Raw genomic sequence first — 22735 nt, 5'->3', positions numbered from 1 at the left:
ATGGGGCAGGGATTGTCTCTATCTGTTGCCAAATTGTACCTTCCAAGCGCTTAGTCCAGCGCTCTGCACATAGTAAGCGCTCAATAAATACTACTGAATGAATGAATGAATTCTTTAAAGCTTCAACCAAGCAAATACTATAAAAGCCAGGTTGTCAGGCACCTTATCAAGGAGAAAGCTGTGGAAATTGAAATCCCAAAGGCTATCCCTGCCCATTGCAAACCATGCTCCGGGTCAGAGCCGATAAGGGACTGAACTGGGAAATTAATTCTGTTGCTTGGAGATTCCCGAATCAGTGTTTTTTTCCCTAATCACCCTGTACGATGAGAAGGAACACTCTCGAAATATCGGTTATGAACCTGGTTCCTGGTGTTGTCGTTATTGTCCCTGCACATAGTATAAACCATTCACTGCTTTATATTCCCCAAGTCCTTTGGAAGAGTAAACAGAGAAAGTTAAAAAAAAAAAACCAAAAAACACTTTTATAGAGATGTTTTCTTACAAGATAATCTGCGAGTTTTAATATATAGAACAAAGTCAAAGTAGATTTTACTGCTTTCTTCCTCTTTCAAAAGCTACGAGCAAGAATGCTTCGGAATCTGGGGCACAGTTTACATTGTGAATTGGCTTATTAAAGACCCTTTTAACATAAATCAACTAATCAGGCCCAGCCTGGTTACAGATCATATAGCATATCAACAAATTTAATTTGGAAAGTTGCTTTTTCAAAGATGGGACTGGAAATTTGGAACATAGGCAACACTAAGAGTTTCCTCAAACTGATCTTCAGAGCCTGATTCATCAGTCTTGACTTGGACTAGTAGTTTGGTATTTTAAAGGCCATTAAAACTCCTCCCTCCCCCCCAAATAAATTAAGGAAAAAGAGAGCAAAATCTTCAGCCTCGGTTTCACTACAGAAGATACACAGGTCAGTTTTAGACAAAAATAATCCATTGAAATACAAAAGTGATGGGAAAATGAAGAATTCAGGACCGATTTCGGCAGGTAGTTGTAACAAACCGACTTCCCCATTTTCTTGGGTGAATATGATCTTCATTCACAGATAAAGAATGTCTTTGGCAGTTTAAAAAAATATAAACTCTCAAAAGCTTCGGAATCATATACAAAAGCGGTGGCTTTAAACCAATATGGAAAACCAGAAATTGCGTACACTCAGTTCAGTGATTTTTGGCCAGGTCGCCGTTAGGGAATTAGGGAACGTTCTTCCAACAGTGTGTGTTTATCTGGACAGAATGGGATGTGATGTTGGGAGAAATGACCGTGCGCGCGCGCGCACACACACAGAGTTGGTTAAGATGCACATACTAGAATGCTGATTTTCCTTAACATGAGGAAGGTGACCCTGCGTGATAAAGATCTGAGTGGATCAGTACCACCAGCCGACAACCAGGCCTCCGTTTGACCTCGGTCTTCTTACTCCTGTGCTGAATGAAGATTTAATAATGTACACATCATTTACATATTACAGAAATCAGCTTTGAGTGCAGGGTTCCTGAAGAGTGAGGTATCCAGCCATGAGGCCCCGAGGCGGTTCTACGAACCCTGATTGTCCAGAACGTTAGTTTCGTCGATATAATAAATCCCGTGTTGCCTTCTCAACTTTTTGCTGGTAGTCATCCAATTTGTCATGCACCTTCTGGTAGAGCTGCAGCAGAAGAGAATGGAATTACGAAGCAGAAATAAGATACCATTTGTAATTAACTTTCAGGTCACAAGTCAAAATACGGTCCAGCAATGAAAACACTGTTCCCCTCGTCCCTCGGTTTAATAATAATAATAATAATAATAATGGCATTTGTTAAGAGCTTACTATGTGCAGAGCACTGTTCTAAGCGCTGGGGTAGATACAGGGTAATCAGGTTGTCCCACGTGAGGCTCACAGTTAATCCCCATTTTACAGACAAGGTAACAGGCACAGAGAAGTTAAGTGACTTGCCCACAGTCACACAGCTGACAAGTGGGAGAGTTGGGAGTCATTCATTCATTCATTCAATAGTATTTATTGAGCGCTTACTATGTGCAGAGCACTGTACTAAGTGCTTGGGATGAACAAGTCAGCAACAGATAGAGACGGTCCCTGCCGTTTGACGGGCTTACAGTCTAATCGGGGAAGACGGACAGACAAGAACAATGGCAATAGAGTAAAGGGGAAGAACATCTCGTAAAAACAATGGCAACTAAATAGAATCGAGGCGATGTACAATTCATTAACAAAATAAATAGGGTAACGAAAATATATACAGTTGAGCGGACGAGTACAGTGCTGTGGGGATGGGAAGGGAGAGGTGGAGGAGCAGAGGGTAAAGGGGAAAATGAGGCTTTAGCTGCGGAGAGGTAAAGGGGGGATGGCAGAGGGAGTAGAGGGAGAAGAGGAGCTCAGTCTGGGAAGGCCTCTTGGAGGAGGTGAGTTTTAAGTAGGGTTTTGAAGAGGGAAAGAGAATCAGTTTGGCGGAGGTGAGGAGTGGGCGGCGGAGGAGCGGAGCGTGCGGGGTGGGCAGTGGGAAGAGAGAAGGGAGGAGAGGTGGGAAGGGGCAAGGTGATGGAGAGCCTTGAAGCCTAGAGTGACGAGTTTTTGTTTGGAGCGGAGGTTGATAGGCAACCACTGGAGTTGTTTAAGAAGGGGAGTGACATGCCCAGATCGTTTCTGCGGGAAGATGAGCCGGGCAGCGGAGTGAAGAATAGACTGGAGCGGGGTGAGAGAGGAGGAAGGGAGGTCAGAGAGAAGGCCGACACGGTAGTCTAGCCGGGATATAACGAGAGCCCGTAACAGTAAGGTAGCCGTTTGGGTGGAGAGGAAAGGGCGGATCTTGGCGATATTGTAGAGGTGAAACCGGCAGGTCTTGGTAACGGATAGGCTGCGTGGGGTGAACGAGAGAGACGAGTCAAGGATGACACCGAGATCGCGGGCCCGAGAGACGGGAAGGATGGTCGTGCCATCCACGGTGATAGAGAAGTCTGGGAGAGGACCGGGTTTGGGAGGGAAGATGAGGAGCTCAGTCTTGCTCGTGTTGAGTTTTAGGTGGCGGGCCGACATCCAGGTGGAGACGTCCCGGAGGCAGGAGGAGATGCGAGCCTGAAGGGAGGGGGAGAGGACAGGGGCGGAGATGTAGATCTGCGTGTCATCTGCGTAGAGATGGTAGTCAAAGCCGTGAGAGCGGATGAGTTCACCGAGGGAGTGAGTGTAAATGGAGAACAGAAGAGGGCCAAGAACTGACCCTTGAGGAACTCCAACAGTTAAAGGAGGCTCCAGCGAAGGAGACCGAGAATGACCGGCCAGAGAGGTAAGAGGAGAACCGGGAGAGGACGGAGTCCGTGAAGCCAAGGTGAGATAAGGTATGGAGGAGGAGGGGATGGTCGACAGTGTCAAAGGCAGCAGAGAGGTCAAGGAGGATCAGAATGGAATAGGAGCCATTGGATTTGGCAAGAAGGAGGTCATGGGTGACCTTAGAGAGAGCAGTCTCAGTAGAGTGGAGGGGACGGAAGCCAGATTGGAGGGGGTCTAGGAGAGAATGGGAGTTAAGGAATTCTAGGCATCGACTGTAGACGACTCGTTCTAGGATTTTGGAAAGGAAGGGTAGTAGGGAGATAGGGCGATAACTGGAGGGGGAAGTGGGGTCGAGAGCGGGTTTTTTTAGGAGGGGGGAGACGTGGGCATGTTTGAAGGCAGAGGGGAAGGAGCCCTTGGAGACTGAGTGGTTAAAAATAGAAGTTAAGGAAGGGAGGAGGGCAGGGGCGACGGTTTTAATAAGGTGAGAGGAAATGGGGTCCGAGGCGCAGGTGGAGGGGGTGGCGCTTGAGAGGAGGGAGGAGATCTCCTCTGAGGATACTGCAGGGAAGGATGGGAAAGTAGGGGAGGGGGTCGGTGGGGGGGAGGGGAGAGGCGGAGGGGTGACTTTGGGGAGCTCAGACCTGATTGTGTTGATTTTCGTGAGGAAATAGGTGGCCAGATCATTGGGGGTGAGAGATGGGGGAGGGGGAGGAACAGGGGGCCTAAGGAGAGAGTTAAAGGTCCGGAACAGTCGGCGGGGGTGACGGGCATGGGTGTCGATGAGGGAGGAGAAGAAGCTTTGCCTGGCGGAGGAGAGGGCAGAGTTAAGGCGGGAAAGGATAAATTTGAAGTGTGTGATGTTGGCTTGGTGCTTGGACTTTCGCCAGCAGCGCTCGGCAGCTCGAGCATAGGAGCGTAGGAGGCGGACGGAGGAGGCGATCCAGGGCTGTGGGTTAGTGGAGCGAGAGCGGCGGAGGGAAAGGGGGGCGAGAGAGTCGAGATGAGTAGAGAGGGTGGAGACCGGAGACCTGATCGTCGAGAGTGGGAAGAGAGGACAGGGCGGCAAGGTGAGGAGAGATGCTATTGGAAAGACGGATGGGATCGAGAGAGCGGAGGTCTCTGTGGGGCAGTAGCGAAGATTTGCAAGGGGAGGGAGTGTGAGAGATGAGGCAGGTGAGAAGGTTATGGTCAGAGAGAGGGATTTCAGAGTCGGCGAGGGAGGAGATAGTGCAGCGGTAGGAGATGACGAGATCGAGGGTGTGACCGAGTCGGTGAATGGGCGCGGTATGGTGGAGGAGGTCGGCAGAGTCGAGGAGGGATAGCAGGCGGGCAGCAGAGGGGTCGTCGGGTACATCCATATGGATGTTGAAGTCTCCAAGGATCAGAGTGGGCAGAGAGAAGGAGAGAAGGAAGGTGCGAAAGGGGTCAAGGTGGTTGAAGAAGTCGGAGGTGGGACCGGGAGGGCGGTAGATGACGGCGACAAGTAACTGGAGGGGGTGGTAGAGGTGAATGATATGGGCTTCAAAGGAGGGGAAGGGGGGGGGGGAGGGATAGTGCGGAAGCAGCAAAGGGGCGAGAGGAGGAAGCCGACGCCTCCTCCCTTACCGGTGAGTCTGGGGGAGTGGGAGAAGGAGAGGCCTCCGCTGGAGGGAGCGGCGGCAGAGACCGTGTCTTCGGGAGAGAGCCACGTTTCCGAAAGGGCGAGGAGGAGGAGACAGCGAGTCGAACCCATGACCTCGGACTCCGAAGCCCAGGCTCTTTCCACTGAGCCACGATGCTTCCCCTAAAAGGTTTGCCAGTGCAGATACAAGAATCTTTACGATTCTTTGGGAAAGTTCTGTTTGGACCCACCTCGATATCTTAATCCAGCCTTTTGGAAGGGTTTAAAAATCAGGATTCCTCTCACAGTTTCAAGCAGGCTGGTATTGGCAAGGCCTAGTATAAAGAGCATGGGCCTGGACTCACAGGACCTGTGCCTTAATCTTGGCTCTGCCACTCGCTTGCTGTGTGACCTTGTGCAAGTTACTAACATCTTTGGGTTTCAGTTTCCTCACCTGTTAAATGGGGATTCAATATCTCTCCTCCCACCAACTTAGACGACGAGCGCCTTGCGGGTCAGGAACTGCGCCCGACCTCATTATCTTGTGTCTACTCCAGCACTTCATACAGTGTTTGGCTCATAATAATAATAACGATCGCATTTGCTAAGCGCTTACTCTGTGCAAAGCACTGTTCTAAGCGCTGGGGAGGATACAAGGTGAGCAGGTTGTCCCACGTGGGGCTCACAGTCTTCATCCCCATTTTACAGATGCGCTTAACAAGTACCACAGTGATTATTAGGCATAAGGGCATGATTCATTTATTGCAAGTTTTACTAGCTCAACCCATTGGCCCTTGCTAAACTGCAGCAGAATCTGAACGTCATTTCTCCCTGGTCCAAAAGCTTCTAAAAAATACCGCTGCGGGGAAAGTCACAGAGCCATGAGTGTTTGAAGGCATCATTTGGGGCTATGTGATCCTCTAAGAGGCTGAATTCTGCTGGAATGCCCTAATGTTTTTCGGTTTTCTACTGAGCTTCTGTCGGCCTTGAATACTTGATTGAGAAGAACCCAAGAATTCATTCAACGATCATTCAATTTTTCTGAATACATTTTAACCTGATGGTCAATAGATACGCACAGTAGTATTCTGACATTGAGAAGAATTTTCAGGATCGAGAGGTTTTCTCTGGAGAAGAGAGTTAGGCGGTGAAAGGGACCTCACTGTAAATATTCTGCAGATGAATGGATGAACTGAGTGAAGGTCACTTACTGCAAAATTGTGACTCTTGGCACTATTTTCTCCCAGGGTTTGAAGAAGCTGGTCAATTGCAGAATACGGCAGCCACACCAGTGGAGCTGTTGCAGAGAGTGGAAACTAAAAGAAAAGATTAACTTCAATTTGATGAAAACCCAAGGAACTTCTTCGACATCGTCTGTAAACTTGGCACATATCCTCACGAAGTGCTTATAAAGGTAATTTTACAATCTATTCCTTCCTCTTATTTGTAATTTATTTTAAAGTCAGTCTTCCCTGTTAGACCGTAAGATCCTTGAGGGCAGGGATTATGCCTACTAATTACTTTTCCAAGTCCTTAATAGAGTACTCTGCATACACAGTAATTGCTCAATAAGTTTTATTTACTGATTTATTTTATTTACTGAGCCTATTTTCTTCTTCACTTTAGCTGCCTTCTACAGCAGACTAACTTTTCCCATTTCTTTTTTTGGTTTATATTAACACTAAGTATAAAGTCAAGAATTTCACAACAATACTTTTTTCAGATGACTTTTCCTTCCCTGACAAATGATTTCAGTGGGTTGCTTTTTCCTGCCAACACAGCAACTGAACCTGATAGCTAGTCCACAATTTGCATTTAAAAAACAATTGTTCTCCCAGTCTTCCCAAACCATTTAGATAAGTCAGTAACTCTTAGTGTTCGTCAATTCTAAGATCTCTCAAATTCTGAACAGTGAATATATTTTTTCACTGATTGGAAGATGAAGCTGATCACATTCTTAGATTTTACACCTCCTAAGGTTAGACATACTTTAAGGAATCAATTTAACCAAAATCCTTCTACCCGTCACACAATATATTTAGAGACAGACCAATGTAAACCAAGAGCTCTCATGGATGTTTTTAGACTTTGCAGTACCACGTAAGAGCTAAAAGTAGCCCTATTTTTTTGTGGTATTTGTTAAACGCTTAACTACGTGTCAGACGCATAGTGGTAGATACAGGACAGTCGGACTGGACAGTCCCTCTCCCATAAAGGGCTGCCAGTTTTAATCCCCATTTATCAGCTGAGATAACCGAGGCCCAGAGAAGGTAAGTGACCTGCCAAAGGTCACACAGCAGACAAGTGACAGATCTGGGATTAGAAACTCTGACTGCCAAGCCTGTGCTCTTTCCACCAAGCCACGCCGCTTCCCTATTCCCTAAGACTCAGAGTAATAAAGTGCGGGGGGAGGAGGAACCCAAAGAATTTCAAAATATTATTGGGGATACAGTCACTGCGGCAGAGTGTTCAAATGATAGTTACTCTGGGGGCCAAGAAAAGCAGCAGCAACCCAGAAGCAGCCTATGAGTGGCTTTCTCAAGCAGTCACCCAATCAAATGGTATTTACGGAGCGCTTACTGTATGCAGAACACTGTAGGAAGGGACTTGGGAAAATACAACCCCACAGAATTGGTATGTCGCAAGGAATGAAGACACACTGAGCAACAGCAGCTCTCTGTTCAAACAGTAGATCTGTATTCATGTAAATGCAACTGTGTGCTGTATGTGGGGCTTGGATTGGGCTGGTTTGGGAAGAGATGGGGAAATGCAGAATAAGAGAAGGCGTGTGTGAAGTAGGGGAGATGTGGATGGGAGCATGTTGAACTTGAGTTTTTATGCCACAGGTGTACAGTTTTAAAAAAATAATTGTCAATTCCCTGCTGTAAAGGACTGTTTATTTTCATCTGGGAATACTGTGTAGTTTGCTGCAGACAGAGAAAAATACCACTTCACACCTATACAGCACTTTTCTCCCACTGGCGCCAACTCTGTCCAGATTTTTTTGTTAAAAATGGGTTAGCGTCCATATTTTCAGCAATTATATATTCCTATACTACCTGAGAAGTCAAGGCCAAAGGTCACAGACAGCTAGCACTATGGACGCAAGTTCCAGATTGCTAGAGCATGGTAAAATACCCTAGTCTACACAACCCATCTTTGTGAGAACCTTAATGCCAAATCCTGGCCTTCCAAGATGAGGTTATACTGGATCCCAAATGTCAGGGAAGACTCACCTCAATTCCAAAGTACTGATGGCCCTTTCCCAACACCGCATCCACATACTCTGAAACCAAATCGACAGCCTCTTCCAGAAGGTCGTAGTTCAAGTACAGGCGGAGCAACTCTGCGGCATCCACTTTCTGTTAAATAGCAGGTAAAGGGCAATAGTTTGACATGCTTCCTCCTTTTTACACTATTGCTGCATTTATCTAGATACACACATAACCCCAGATAAAACCCTCATTGTTTTATGAGGGTTGAGTTGTAAGAGTACAACATTAGGAATTATTATTTTTCAAAGTTGGTAAGAGAGGAAGCTACCGTTTTATGGGCTGATTCAGATGGGGGATGTTTCTGGAAATACAACCAAACACCTTTTCAAGCCTGCCCGTAGACACTGAAGCATTGAAGGCAAGTTTCCCCATTTTGATGTCCAACTTAGATCTACCTTTTTGTTGTTCCACCCAACTCAGGTTTCCCCCTCATCCTTAACTTTTTTCCCATGTTTTTCTATTTAGGATTTCTCCTTAATTTTTCTTTAAGCTTCTTTTCCTTTTTACTTACAGGCTTCGAAGAACTCTCATGATTCCTGGGTATTTCAATTTGGCTGTATATCAGAAAAGCCAAATTTGGGTGCCTTGATCACATTTAAACATGTAGTGACAATAGGTAAATGATGTAGTTATTACAAGTATATAATAATAATGGTATTTGCTAGGCACTTACTATGTGCCAAGCACTGCTCTGAGCGCTGAGGTAGATACAGGTAATCAATGTGTCCCACGTGGGGCTCACATTCTTAATCCCCATTTTACAGAGGAGGTAACTGAGGCATAGAGAAGTGAAGTGACTTGCCCAAAGTTACCCAGCTGACAAGTGGTGGGGCTGGGATTAGAACCCACCTCCTATGACTCCCAAGCCCGGGCTCTTTCCACTAAGTCATGCTGCTTCTCTTTGTTAGCAGACCATTGAATCTGATCCATCCGATTGACACTACATAAACTCTGAGTGTTAAAGTAACACTGATACGGAAATGAAGCCATAAACCCAATTTTATTTCCATCCTTAGTATTTTTTTTTTTGCCAATCTCCTCTGTTTAACATTATGCCATGGGAGACAGGTTTTTCAGTGACGATCTTAAACGCATTTTCCCCTCCAAATAGTGGTACCCCTCCATTTGGAAGCTATACCAAGACACTGACTGCTAACGCAGAAAGCCCCAAAGGGGGTAATTGTGACCATCTCTGTCCTAACACAAGCCTTGTGACATCTTTTAAAGCAGGAACACAAGCTTTTTCCCCTCTTGGGATCCATCTCAATCACCTTATTCAAGCGATGGATGGAGTCTCCCATTCAGAGCAACGGATGAGACTTGGTCTTGAGCCTACAGGCTCAAGAATCTGAAAAGGGGAATTATTTGCACAGCACCACGCATACTCTCATTCCGCTGGGGCACAGAGAGCGACCAATGAGCAGGTGGGCAAAGGGGCAAAGTGCATAAGGCAAAATACACCTATGGTCTTCACTCACGGTGACCAGCTATAGGCAGGGATGTGGGAAAACACACTCAGTTCTAAAACATGGAGAATTATGTTGCCGATGAACCCCACATGAGGAAGGCTCATGTTACGATCCACGCCCCTCAGATGATAAATGCCAGATGGAAGGGCACAACTGCTTCCTCTGACATTGGGATTGCAAGCTACCCAGATAGATGGGTGTGGTCTGAAGAGTGTTCCTCAATTCCCTAACACAGTTCTATCCGAAAATCAGAGTAAAAACATGCTTTATGCGACTACTTTGTACTCCGATCCTCAAACGCACTTATGGTTTACAGAGTATCTTATTTGTAAGACAAGGAGGCTGAGTTTGGTTCTTAGCTCCCTAAATGACCCGCAAAGGGGGGCCCAAAGGTAAATCATAACCTGTTGGTATTTAACTTTCCCATTCTGTAAAATTAAGGAAAATAATTTTGTCACTATGTCCCACAAGTGCAGAGAATTCATTGCACAATGTGACTGCTCAGAGTTCCTTGACTGAAAAGTATAAAAAATACCTCAAAAATTATAAGAGAGCAAGGCTATATTAATTTTGCTTTTTTTCTTTACTGACAATGTGCTGAGAAGTTACACCTCAAGAGTTTCAAATAGTTTTCCATATGACCTTGCAATTCTCTCTTATGACTAAAAATATATAGTTGTAATCAAAAGCTTGTTTTTTTAGGTTCCACCTTAGTTCTCCACTCATCTCTATTAATGGAGAGTAATACTTTCCTGTTTCCACTTCCCTGTTTTCAAAACAGCATAGAGTTTTCCTATGCTGGGTACCACATTCCTCCTCTCCCACCAACTCATAACTTCCTACTCTCCATACTCTACCCAAATTTTCTCCTCTGCCACGAGAATTTGTGTGCATTCTTTAGCATAATCTGCTCGGTGAGTGAAAAGTGAAGGATTTAATTCATTTATGATCAAGTTGACGCATAAAAACATTCCATCCCAGAAACAATGGGACCTACGCTTACAGAGCTAAATTTTCTGACAGTGTTCTGATTTGAGATTTACGTTCTTTAAGCAGCGAGAGGCCTGCTTCATCCCCTCTACACTCAATTACAGCATTTACCTTGTAACTGTTAATAAGCCAATTAGGCAGCGGCACCCCGTGAGAAAGAAGCTTGTTGATTACACAGTGGTGATACAGGTTGTTCTGGAATTTGTACTTTTCCAGGTAAGATGACAAAAGCCGCCATGCTTCATCAGTTGCACTGGGAAAGAACCCACGGAGAGTAATACATTTAGATTTTTAATTCATTGGCTATGACAATGCAGTACTCCCAACCTATTTTTAGCAAAGAACACTACCAATAGGAAGAGATGTGCTGGTGAAACAAATCTGTAATAGGACAAGGTCAAAAATCAATATAATTCAGAAAGGGGGAAGATTACAGAGTCATAACCCACTGGAATGCTCATTTATGGATTCATGGTACTGATTCCTTGGGGGCAATCAATCAATCATTCATATTGATTGAGCGCTTACTGTGTGCAAAATACATTTAGATTCTTAATTCATAGGCTATGATAATGCAGTACTCCCGACCTATTTTTAGTAAAGAACATCACTAATAGGAAGAGAAGTGCTGGTGAAACAAATTTGTAACATGGCAAGGTTAACACCAATATAATTCAAAATGTGGCAAGAGTCCAGAGTCATAACCCACTGGAATGCTCATTTACTGATTCATGGTACTGATTCCATGGGGGCAAGAAGATATTTATTGAGCACTTATTGTGTGCAAAGCACTGTACTAGGCGCTCATATCCAGAATGCCCACCCGCCCGATCACCCCCCTGTGTGGCCCAAGAGCCCTCTCCTTCTTGCTGTCTATTTTAGGCTCCCAGATCCCAGCTAGACATCAGGTTCTAAAGTAAGCATTGGGAAATGGGGGAGGAGGGTAGCACACCTGTATGAAGGAGTAGCCACTCAAACTGTACCAACTATATTGTACTTGCCTAAACACTTCGTACAGTGTTCTGCACAAAGTAAGCACTCAGTAAATACCACTGATGGATTGAAAGGTTCCAGTTTGCAAGCCTCCTCACTCCTTGCGATACCGTAATACTCTGGGCAGGGTTACTTGAAAACAAGACCACCATAGTTCCTGGTTATCGTATACCCAGGGTGGCTGAACTGTGACTTCTGAGAGGCATAAAAGTCACTGGTTAATGCAGTTTGTGGTTATTTCACCATGGGAGGGGATGGGCTAACTAAAGAACCCTTGAGGTTACGGTTGCTGGAAAAATGGGCACCGCAGGTGACTTGGCCAGGAAGCTGCTTTAGTTCTGGAGGTCTGCTATTTTACGGCCCAGCTACTGGTCCGGGAAAAAGGAAAGGTCTATCGGAGTCAGGAGACTTGAATTCTAGTCCCAGCTATACAGAGAGACGACTGGTTGGGAGTAAACTAATTCCAAAGCCAGGGCCAACTGCAAGTGACATTCCTGCTCCCTGGAACTGACTCTTGGGGTCTTGAGAAGCAGTAGATAGAATACGGGCCTGGAAGTCAGAGGACCTGAGTTAATGATAATAATTACAATAACAATGACGGCATTTGTTAAGCGTTTACTATGTGCAAAGAGTTCTAATCCTGGCTCCACTACTTGCTTACTGTGTGACCTTGGACAAGTCACTTAAATTCTCTGGGCCTCAGCTACCTCACCTGTAAAAAGGGGATTTAGGCTGTGAGCCCTGTGGGGGGACATGGACTATATCCAACCTGATTAGCTTGTATCTACCCCAGTATTTAGTACAGTGCCTGGCACATAGCAACAAAAAGACGAACACAAAGAAGGCTTTGCAAATGGGTGTGACTCCACTGCTGGATAAACAAACAGATTTTCCATCCCTGAACAGATGCCAAAGGCTCTGGTACGTTTATTATGCTGTCTTTGGTTAGTTAGATTTAGGGGAAAATTGATAGCAAGTGTATACTGAAAAAGGTTACTTTTTTTTTCCCCTTTTGGTGAACCTAAGAGGTTCTTAATATAAGAAGAACTACCCACAGGCTTTTCAACTTCACAAAAAAAAACACTAAATGAAAATAAGGGACATCAAGCATGACCCAGTGCATATAGGATTTAAAATCTGAGAGACTTAACCCCAAAGAACACTCCGTACCTAGACTCCTTTGTGGTCATGACAGAAGAGAGCTGATTAGCTGCTAACCAGGGCCAGGCTTCTGCCTGTGCTGCCTCTCCTCCAAACTGCAACTTAATGCACCTGCAACACAAATTCATTCATTCATTTAGTCAATCCTATTTATCGAGCGCTTACTGTGTGCAGAACACTGTTCTAAGCCCTTGGAAAGTACAATTCAGGCAACAGAGACAATTCCCACCCGCATGGCATCGGACATACCACATGAAAGCTTAAATGGGCAAAAAAGCATCCAAGACATCCTAGTGAAATTACTGATGCTAAAGCTGTCCCCTTCAGATCGCTTCATTTTCCCTGAGCTTATTATCTTTGCTTCCCCCTCCTCCCCAACCCTAGTCCATGTCTCCCGTGGGGATTCAAAATCTTAACTGACAGAACTGACATCGTGGAGGAAAAAATAAATATTTTGAAGGATTTTTCAAAAACGCTTGATTCAGAAAAATCTGTGGACAAGTGCATTCCAGCAAATGTTCAGCTGAATATTAACACTTTTTTTTAGCACCAGATGGTAGATCCCAAAGGCTTGAACCAAATCTGCATATGATGAACAGTAATGGTTTTCTTTGTAATTGACTGTGAAGGACACGCGAGCATTTCCTTCTTAAAAACAGCCATCAAACTGTACTTAAATATGGAATAATAGGGTTACACTAACATGGGTTGGCTGTAAGGGGGTAAGAGAGTTCAGAACAGGGAATGGATGGCTTCAGTAAGATATACGTACTTGAAAGCAAGTCCCTCAAAGATCGGTGTCAGAGACAGTTTAAAGGTTTGGCAGAGTGAGATGGCTGTATCAAAGAGGCCAGCTTGAACCAACAGAGTGACCATCTCCTCTGCTGAAGAGCTTCCTGTGTCAAAGAGAACATTTAGTGATTTCAAAATGAAAGCAAAGAGACAGCTCAAAAACCTTATCGACCGGTAGCATTCCTAATTCAGAACCCAATCCATCTTTAGAAAACCGAGGCTGGGAATTTAAGCAACCGACAGGAAAGAGGATGGTGTTTTCACAGCATAAACCCGGCATGTGGTCGAGTTAACTGTGCTAGAGGGCCTTCTCAGTACTGAACCATTACCTGCAATTGCAACAGCTGATGGGTCATGCCGAGCCAGAGTTAGGCGAATCCGAGCTAGGGCACATTCTTTCTCCAAATCTGCCAACTCCAAGATTTCGATCTGTCGACTTGCTATGAACCAAAGAAGTAAGAATCTAAAACCCAGCACACTTCAGGCAGAGCGTGGCTGACAAAAACTAAGTTATAACATCATTTCAAGAAATCTATATGATGGAAAACCTCAATTCAACTGCTAAAAAAATGAAGATGAAAGAAAACAGACCGCGGGATAATTTCTGATAGACACAGAGAATTTTTCTCAAGGAGATGAAACACGCCTAACAACCAGTTGGAGGCAAGGGTTTCTGGGACAAGGATTATGGGAAATAAGCAAGGGTCAACACCTTATGAGACCACTAAGATGATGAAATATTTTTCAAATATTAGAAATTTTCTTCAATTGGTCACTTGTTTTTCATGGTGCTAGTAGCTCCCCTTCCAAAAAGCCATTCTCCCAAATTTAAACAACCAAAAGCAAGGGAAAGAGAAGGCGTGGAAATACAACCATGATTTCATTCTGGTTGCCAAATCAAGGGAGTTTCAGGCCAATTCAGGTCCAACTGAAGGTTCCCACTTACTTGGGACTGCTGTACACTCGCCATCATGATTCCTTTTAGGAGAAGCTCCAGGCCGCTCATACTGAAAGAAAAAGAAAGACTACAGTTTGTAGGGAAGATAGAATTTTATTTTATCATAAATTAAGCCTTCACTGGTCCTCTGCATCCTAACTCTTCTTTATATAACTGAAAGTCTTTCCTGCAAAGATGCTGTCATTTGTGTTCTAAAATATAACCCGGAAAGAGGATGAATGCAGAGAGGGAAAGGGATAAGTCGTTTCCAAAAGGGCACCATCATCTAAGAAAAAAACAGGAAAAGTGACCACCCAAAAGGTGAGAAAAAATGACAAACATTTCAAAATTAGGTTTGAATAGGCAGGCCCAGTGCCTCTAAACTGAACAACTTCAAGACCAGCTCGTTGTGGGCAGGGAATGTGTCTGCTTAGTGTTGTACTGTACTCTTCCAAACGCTTAGCACAGCGCGCTGCACAGTAAATGGTCGATAAATACGACTGAATGAACGACTATCTCAATGTCAACCTGAAAAACCAGTCTTGAGTTCAAGAAATGCAAATCTGCCATACCACAGCCCCAGATGTCGGCTGCACGATCCAGGCGTACTCCGGACGAATCAACCGTAAGCAGTTAATAGCGGCCAGGTAGCAGTTGCCTTGTTTCTCGAGGCCTCGGAGGGTACGGACTTCTCGGCCAAGGCGCATCCCGTACTCAAACATCACTGTTCCAGCTGTGGGGGATATACGGCGCAAACTTCAGAGTGGCGGCTGGTTCTTCCCCTCGGACACACATCCTGTCGCATAACTACCTTTCCAGGGTTTCCAGTCTTAAAACCTCGAGGGGTCAAGGACAGTTGCCTGATTTCTAAGGCAGTCACTATTACATGAGCAAACCACCACCTCGGCTAAGCGCTGAGGCCTAAGGTTAAACTGTTGGGGAGAAACTTGCCCTGAAAACGTGTGGTGAGAAACAACTCTGTTATATTGTACTATTGTTCCAAAAACTTATTATAGTGCCCTGAGCACAAGTAAGCACTCAATAAATAGGATGGATTAAAAGTTTGCGGACTGTCAAAAACTCAGGGACGTATGATGGACATTACGATCGGCTATACATGGATATACACATATAAAGCTACGAAGAAGACCTGCTTCAGCTCCTGCAAAACCAGAGGGGTGAAAGATGTCTTTCAGGCCTTTCATTTTCATTCCAAGAAAACGGACTTTCAGCCAAACAGAACAAACGCTCCTCCCTGAGAGATCCCAGTTTAGGATCTGAAGGGTTTGAACTCTCAGCTTCAGAAAGGAAGTTTTGTGGAGTTTGGAAGTGAAGGAAGGTGTCAGAATAAAGACTCAACCTTTTAATGGCCTGCTCCTACCGCCCAGGGAAATTGCTTTGGGGTCTTCCTGAGAGCAGAGGGAGTGTTGAATCAAAAGTAGTTATTGCATCTACAAGGTACAGAGCATTCTACTGAATACTCAGGAGAGAACTACAGATTGACTAGTCACAATCCCTACCCCCAACAAACTTGGTTTTATAGGGGAGTCCGATGTGAAGTACCTAAAAAGTAGAGTATGTAAATCTATGTGCCAAAGAGTAACAGGCCACTGTGAGTGAAAGGGTATCAAAGTGCAAAACTTCTGCGATAATGACTGGGGGAAGAGCTGTCCATTGTTTTCAAAATTGATGACAATTTTTCCCCACTGTTTGGCTAAAGGGACTGACAACCGAGCTCACATTCTGTGCACCTGAATCGGCTTCTATTTTCCAAACAGCCTCTTGGTATTTCAAGCTTTGTGAAATCGATCGCACAAGAGCAATCCCCATCTTGATGGTGACTGCTGTCTACCAGGCTGGCCCGTCTGACTCCCAGGGACCTCCTGAATTTTATGCTGTTTGAGACCAACCTCTCTCCCAGCATCATCATGACATTGTCTCTAAACCTGCCCTACAAAGTTCTGTTGGAGGGAGCACTGCCCCAGAGCTGATGGGTTTACTGGGATCCAGGCTCTCACTATGGGTAATATCATCCAGTCCACTGACTTTGGATAACAGCTTGTTATTCTGGTGAAACTCCTCATTAAATTTGGTGTCCTTTTCTTTCTTCAAATGGCAATTGTTAAGTGCTTACTATGCCCCAGGCACTGTTTGAAACCCTGGGATAAATACCAGCTAAACAGACAGGACACAGTCCACGTCCCACAGTCACTTCACAGTCCTAATTCCCATTTTACAGATGAGGTAACTGAGGCCCAGTGAAGTGAATTGCCCAAGGTTACATGGCAGGCAAGTGCCAGAACCAGGATTAGAGTCCTCAACTGCCAGGCCCATGCTGCTTCCACGGTAAATCCAGGCCTCAGTTGAAAAGAAGGCTGGCTATCACTACAGCTTCGTATACTTTCAATTTGGTATAAAGCTTATTGCCCTGTCATCACCAAACCAACTGTTAATCATGCAAAAGTCATGCTGACCTGTTTGATTCTATTTCCTTATCGCACAAATACTGTTGGACAGGACACTGAAACAAAAAGAATTAAGTTCTGGGTTGCTGACAAAAATCTTTGGGTGTGTGTAGGGCTTCCTGGTTGTAGGCTCGATCGTAATCTCAGTTTTCTCCAGGCTTAAATGAATGCCAATCTATAACACTAGGTATGGCTTAGTGGAAAGAGCCTGAGCTTGGGAGTCAGAGGACGTGGGTTTTAATGCCGGCTCTGCCACTTAATAATCTCCATTCCGTTTTTATAAGTGCCTCAAGGAAACAGCACACAGCACACAGTAGTACTTAGATGACCATCTCTTAGCTCGATGGATTTGGATGGAAGAGTATTGTGATTTCCACTATTTTTTTTTTAATAGTACTTGTTAAGTGCTTAACTAGGCACTGTACAAATCCTTCACCACCACCCTCACAAGGTAGGAAGCAGTCAAGTTAGAAATACTTTCTATTTCCTCTATAAGAATAACAGACCTGCAGAAACGGTCAGAAAACTGGAGATAACGTTCCCCTTGAAGATCGTCCTAGGAGGGAAGATGATTCTACCAGCAAAACAGGAATTCCTTAAGACAAACTGACTCATTCTTTATGCTTTACTGGACGACGCTAGCTTAACCGCAACTGTCCACAAGACTCCAAAGAGGGGTGGCACAAGCAGTATTGACCTGCTGTCATCGGCCTCCCTCTTACAAAAGTAACTTGCTCTGAGTTCTCACCCTTTCGGTAATTGTGGCGATAGATGTGGAAGGCATACAGGAGCTCATAGTAATTGTGAGTCATCAGATCCACAGCTCGAGCACGTGATTCAATGATCCCCACCACCTAGGGAAGGAGAATGACAAGAAGGTTGGCAGTGGCTTCCTCAAACAGCCTTTCTTTCACTGTACCTAAGGGAGATTGCAAGTCACCTCGTTATGCAGGTTCACATACGGAAACTCGACCAGATCCTGTAGCTGGGAGCGTTCGCAGAGAACTACCACTAGCTGCCGCAAACAATCCAGTTGCCTAAGGAGAGAGGGGGGAGTTCTGTTGAGACGCTGGTTATTTAAAAGCCAAAAGGTGATGACGGCGAGTTATTCATGTAGTTAACCCGCCTCAAGAAATGAAAAAGCTCTGTTAAGATACCTGCTGGAATCAGGATTCTGAGTCAAAGCCTCGTATGCTTGGTTATTATGCCCTAAATCCAAATGATGTTTGAAGATGCAGGTCCTCAGGGTAGCCTGATGAGTGGGGAGATGATTGGGAAAGAAATAAAGCAAATTAATACACACAATAAAATATACATTTCTAGTGACACAATTTGCTGAAGAAAAATAAAATTCTTTATGGGGGGAGGTTCTTACCTGACTTCTCCAATCATCACCTGTTTCAGTTATTGCCAATGTAGCCAACTGGATTACTAGTTCAGGCAAACCAACAACATCTAGTAAACGCAAAACCTACACACAGGGAGGAGAAAGCATGATCAACACAAGGGAAACATTCCCTTCAGAAGCATACACCTCAGTGGGTTTCCAGGCAGGGGTGAAAATCTGCTAGGACGGTTTGAAATGGGGAACCACTAAAAGAAGAAGTACCAGTGCCCCTCTTTGAGCTTGAATGATTTCAAAGTGGTTGCTTTTTGTTTTGTATTTTTTTTCCCAATGCTCAGCTGTGCCACTTGGACTGGGGACTCCATAATGAAGCAGGCGATGAGTTGCCCCTCTAAGTCCTTTGGTACAGTTTGGTAGACGTTGGAGGCAATTATGTGGCCACCAACAGCGAGTGGCATGATCTGAATGTAGAAGCCATTCAGGGATGGGGATGAGGGGAAAGCCGGGTCATACTCTTGCTGCTGCTCTTTTGCTTGGCAGGACAAGGCCTCTGCCTCAGCCTGTGCAATGCCGCGGGAGCTCCTTTTTTTGTTTTAAATGGCATTTATTAAGTGCTTACTATCTGCCAGGCACTATACTAAGCGCTGGGGTAGGTACCAGATAGGATACAGTCCCTGTCCCAAATCCTTTAAATCTCTTAGCCCACCCCCATTCGGGTCTGAGGCAGTTTTTCCTTTCACCTGTTTCCACCACTTCTTGCCCATGTGGGCAAGGGGTCCCAGACATCCTCATCCCCAGATTCCCAAGTCTGTTTAAATTCTAAAGCCCAACAAGGGTAAATGAAGGTCAAAAAAATACATGTTCTTGTTTTTTTTCTTTCTTATTCTTTATTAAATTCAGCTCTTCTGGATGGGGGAGGGGGTGTCCCATAATTCCAGAAAAATTCTACTCTATAAATCTTAGGGATTCCAATGAATTTGAAGCTACACTGTATACCTTTCTTATTTTAATCTTCTTAGTTGGTGGTGGTTTGTCCATTAATGATTTGCAGTACACTAGAAAAGTCTCTATACTTTACCATAGTGTGAAAAGAGTTCAGAGTATGTGAATGTCACCTCTTCTATCCATGAATCACTTTGAGGCTCTAGCAGTGCCCAAGTTGAGTTGCTGAATGGGTAACAATGGGATTCTGATCAAGTAACACTCAAATAGCTGAAGTGAAGTACTTGCATTCTCTCAGATTTACATACTAATTTTAGAAATTTATCCCCAGTACTACCATTCTTTCAAGAAGCTCCAAGTAGAATTTTTTTCTTTTTACTTCAAACTTAGGAAACTGGACAACTGACAAACCACCAAGACCACCAAAATAGGACAATACCTTATCATAATACTGGAGCCGTGGGGTGGAAGCTATCTCTCCATCTTCTGAATGGATTAATCGATCCAAAAATTCCTCTCTGCCAACTTCTGATGCAGCTTGGCAAAAACACTCCAGAGCCTCAAGGAATAAATAAACAAAGAAGAGTTTATTCCTGGAAAGCTTTTCCATTCTTGCCGCTAAACGTTTCATCAGAAATTTGGGGAAGGAAGACTAAACTTTTGATTGTCCCTGGACTCAAATTTTCTGGGGATGGTTACAAATGCCAAAATGACTCGGATAAAAGGTATGAGAGGAGCACACAGATGACAGGCAAATTAAAAAAAACTTTTTTTTTTTTATAGTTACTAGGCACTCTAGTGGTGAGCCAAATAGAAGCCATGTTTAATTTTTGGAAGAAATAAAAATAAATTTACCTTGTGACCCTCTCCCATAACTAGGTAGCACCGTCCCATCATAAAACGACAGGAGCCAACGTTCACTTGACACCAGGGCTGTAGTAGACGAATATATTCCTTAGGGAAACAAAGAGTATTTTCCGATGAATGAAAAAAGACCATTCAGGTGATATCGGGTAACCCCACTGTTCGCCCTTCAAATAATATATGATAGAGTAAAACATGAAAATGAATTTCTACAAATCATCTACACTTTCCTGAATTTACTATTCTGCTTCCTATGGAGTCCTGGAATATAAGAGGGTTTTTAAGAGAGGAAACAATGTGTTGAGGACTCCATTTATCTCAACTAATAATTATGTTGATTTTGAATTTACAATACTAATTCACTAAGTTAAGCAAGGCACTTTTAGAAAGTGTCTAGCTATGAAGCTCAACTTCCAAAAGGAGAACCTGAGCTGGGCTATTTTACTAGGGGAAATACTACTGAGAAAGAAGAATATATTTCTTTTAACCAAGCCCTGGTTAGTATTTCCTCCACAAGTCTAGAATACGCCACAGTCTCTCTAGTCTGTGAAACAGATCCTTGACTGCTGCTAATAAAAAGGAAATATTCGGAACCCATCTTAGCCCCGATTGATAACTCAGGATCTTCAATGGCATAATCGAAAGACTCAATTTCTGCCAGCACCTGGAAACACCTGCCAGACCTTACCTGCAACTGGGTGTATTGACAACTTCCCATCAAGCATTCTGGGAAAAGGCAGCCTGAATTGCTGGGCCATCTGATCGTTAGCTAAGGAATCAAAAGTTCCACTGCAGAAATCACATTCAGAAAAGTATAAAAAGGCTTTAAATTGCAGTCTTGAAATAAATCAAGAGGAGACAGAGGTATGAGCTTCAAAATGATCTTAATTACACAGATGAGATGATTTCCTAGAATATTTAGCAGACTGGCGCTCTTTCTGGTTTTGCAATAAAAGGATACAGGAGCTGTAAGAGGTAATTGGTAATTGCAGTAACCAGCTGAGGCCAATTCAAACCAGTTTGGCTCAGAGGGGCCTTTGGCTGGGAAAAGAGGTGAGTTATGATGTGTTTTCTGGCAACTTCTTGGAAGAATAACTCCACTACTGTCTGAGGGCTGGACACTGAAAAGAGTATGAAGATACAGGTTGTGATAAGCATCTGGTCATACCGGTTAACATCTCATCTGTAGTAATGAAATTTTATCTATCAGGATGTCTGATTCGCTTAATAAATGACATCTACTTGAGTTTTAAATAAAAATTCTTTAGAAATACTATTACTCTATGTTGTATTCCTAGGAGATATTAACCAATATTCCTAGACAAGCCCATTTAAACCAGCACAATATCTCTCTCACGCACTTATCCCCACAGTAACACATGCTCTACACTGACTGAGAAATGAGGAAATTTGGAGAGTTCTCAGATCTCAAGTTATGGAATAAAAACACCCATTGCCTTGAGTCACTTTTTGGAAAGCAAACCTGTCAAAATTCGCAATTCTCTAAATAATTACCTCTGAGTGTCTTCTCTAAAGGCTTCCCAGTTACTGTTTCTCATCATTACTTACACTGTATCACCTTATAGCACACACAACCACTTCTATACAGAGAGTGCATAAATAGGACAATTCTTACCCAGTTTATGTGCATTTAAGGCACCAGAGTCGGTCAACTCCAGAACTGATAAATGCTGCAGATTGGATTCCCTAGAGGGACAAAAGAACAGTTCAAAAGAAATACCTGAATGGAGACTCCCTAGCCAACTTTCAAGATATCCTACTATTTAAAGACTAGGGGGAAATTTACAACCTTAATGGTTGTTAAACAGTAAGTAATGAAACCCACACCTGACAAAACACATTTGATTGGAGTGGATTTTCTTCAAGTGATTCATGAGAAAAAAAATCTTGATAAAAAACTTACAGTGTGTCAACTGGAACATCAGAAGCCAAGCACTGACTACCCCACTTGATGAGGTAATATGATAACAGCAGAGGGGCTGTACGATGCAACAGATCTTGCTGAGACTGAAAAAGCTGGGCCCCCCCCAAAATTACCTAACAAGAGAGAAAACAATTGGTGACATTCAGACTGTTAGCAAAACCTGTCAGTTTTTCCTTCATCCCATCTCTAAAATCTGTCCTTTCCTTTCCATCCAAATTGCTACCCTGCTGGCCCAAACACTTATATCCTGCCTTGATTACTGAATCAGCCTCCTTGCTAACTTCTCTGCCTTCAGTCCCTCCCCAATCCAGTACATACTGCATTCTGCTGCCCAGGTCTTTTTTTTTTTTTTTTTTAAAAAAAAGGTTCAGTCCACCTCTCCCCACCTTTCAAGAACCTCCGATGGTTGCCTGTCCATCTCCGTATCAAACAGAAACTTCTTAATATTGGCTTTAGACATTCAATCAGCTCTCCCTTTCCTATCTGACCTCACCAATCGCCCAGTACATCCCAATCCACACATCCCTTTTTAATGGCTTGTGTTTAGCGCTTACAAAGTGCTAGGCATTCTAATAATAACAGTAATAATGTTGGTATTTGTTAAATGCTTACTATGTACCAAGCACTATTCTAAGCAATGGGAGAGACACAAGGCAATCACATTGTCC

General features: G+C 44.0%; 1 protein-coding gene across 1 annotated transcript in view; it reads right to left on the bottom strand.

Annotated features, from left to right (window-relative positions):
* Positions 1 to 455: 455 nt before the first annotated feature.
* Positions 456 to 22735, bottom strand: part of NUP160 (nucleoporin 160) — a gene marked incomplete at its 5' end in the record, with an annotated part of 39020 nt that continues 16740 nt past the window's right edge. Inside the window, 19 exons of the mRNA XM_029059243.1 lie at positions 456 to 1666; positions 6101 to 6205; positions 8126 to 8251; positions 10735 to 10876; positions 12787 to 12888; positions 13550 to 13673; positions 13899 to 14009; positions 14516 to 14576; positions 15079 to 15239; positions 17720 to 17825; positions 17912 to 18008; positions 18129 to 18223; positions 18347 to 18442; positions 19698 to 19817; positions 20114 to 20212; positions 20811 to 20880; positions 21084 to 21243; positions 21759 to 21829; positions 22047 to 22180. Coding sequence (XP_028915076.1) covers positions 1580 to 1666; positions 6101 to 6205; positions 8126 to 8251; positions 10735 to 10876; positions 12787 to 12888; positions 13550 to 13673; positions 13899 to 14009; positions 14516 to 14576; positions 15079 to 15239; positions 17720 to 17825; positions 17912 to 18008; positions 18129 to 18223; positions 18347 to 18442; positions 19698 to 19817; positions 20114 to 20212; positions 20811 to 20880; positions 21084 to 21243; positions 21759 to 21829; positions 22047 to 22180 — 2067 coding nt within the window. The remainder of the gene's footprint in view (positions 1667 to 6100; positions 6206 to 8125; positions 8252 to 10734; positions 10877 to 12786; positions 12889 to 13549; positions 13674 to 13898; positions 14010 to 14515; positions 14577 to 15078; positions 15240 to 17719; positions 17826 to 17911; positions 18009 to 18128; positions 18224 to 18346; positions 18443 to 19697; positions 19818 to 20113; positions 20213 to 20810; positions 20881 to 21083; positions 21244 to 21758; positions 21830 to 22046; positions 22181 to 22735) is intronic.

Source organism: Ornithorhynchus anatinus, chromosome 3 (assembly GCF_004115215.2).
Source record: "Ornithorhynchus anatinus isolate Pmale09 chromosome 3, mOrnAna1.pri.v4, whole genome shotgun sequence".
NCBI classification, from domain to species: domain Eukaryota; kingdom Metazoa; phylum Chordata; class Mammalia; order Monotremata; family Ornithorhynchidae; genus Ornithorhynchus; species Ornithorhynchus anatinus.
The sequence above is the reverse complement of the archived record's forward strand: the minus strand, read 5'-3'. Positions and strand labels throughout refer to the sequence as shown.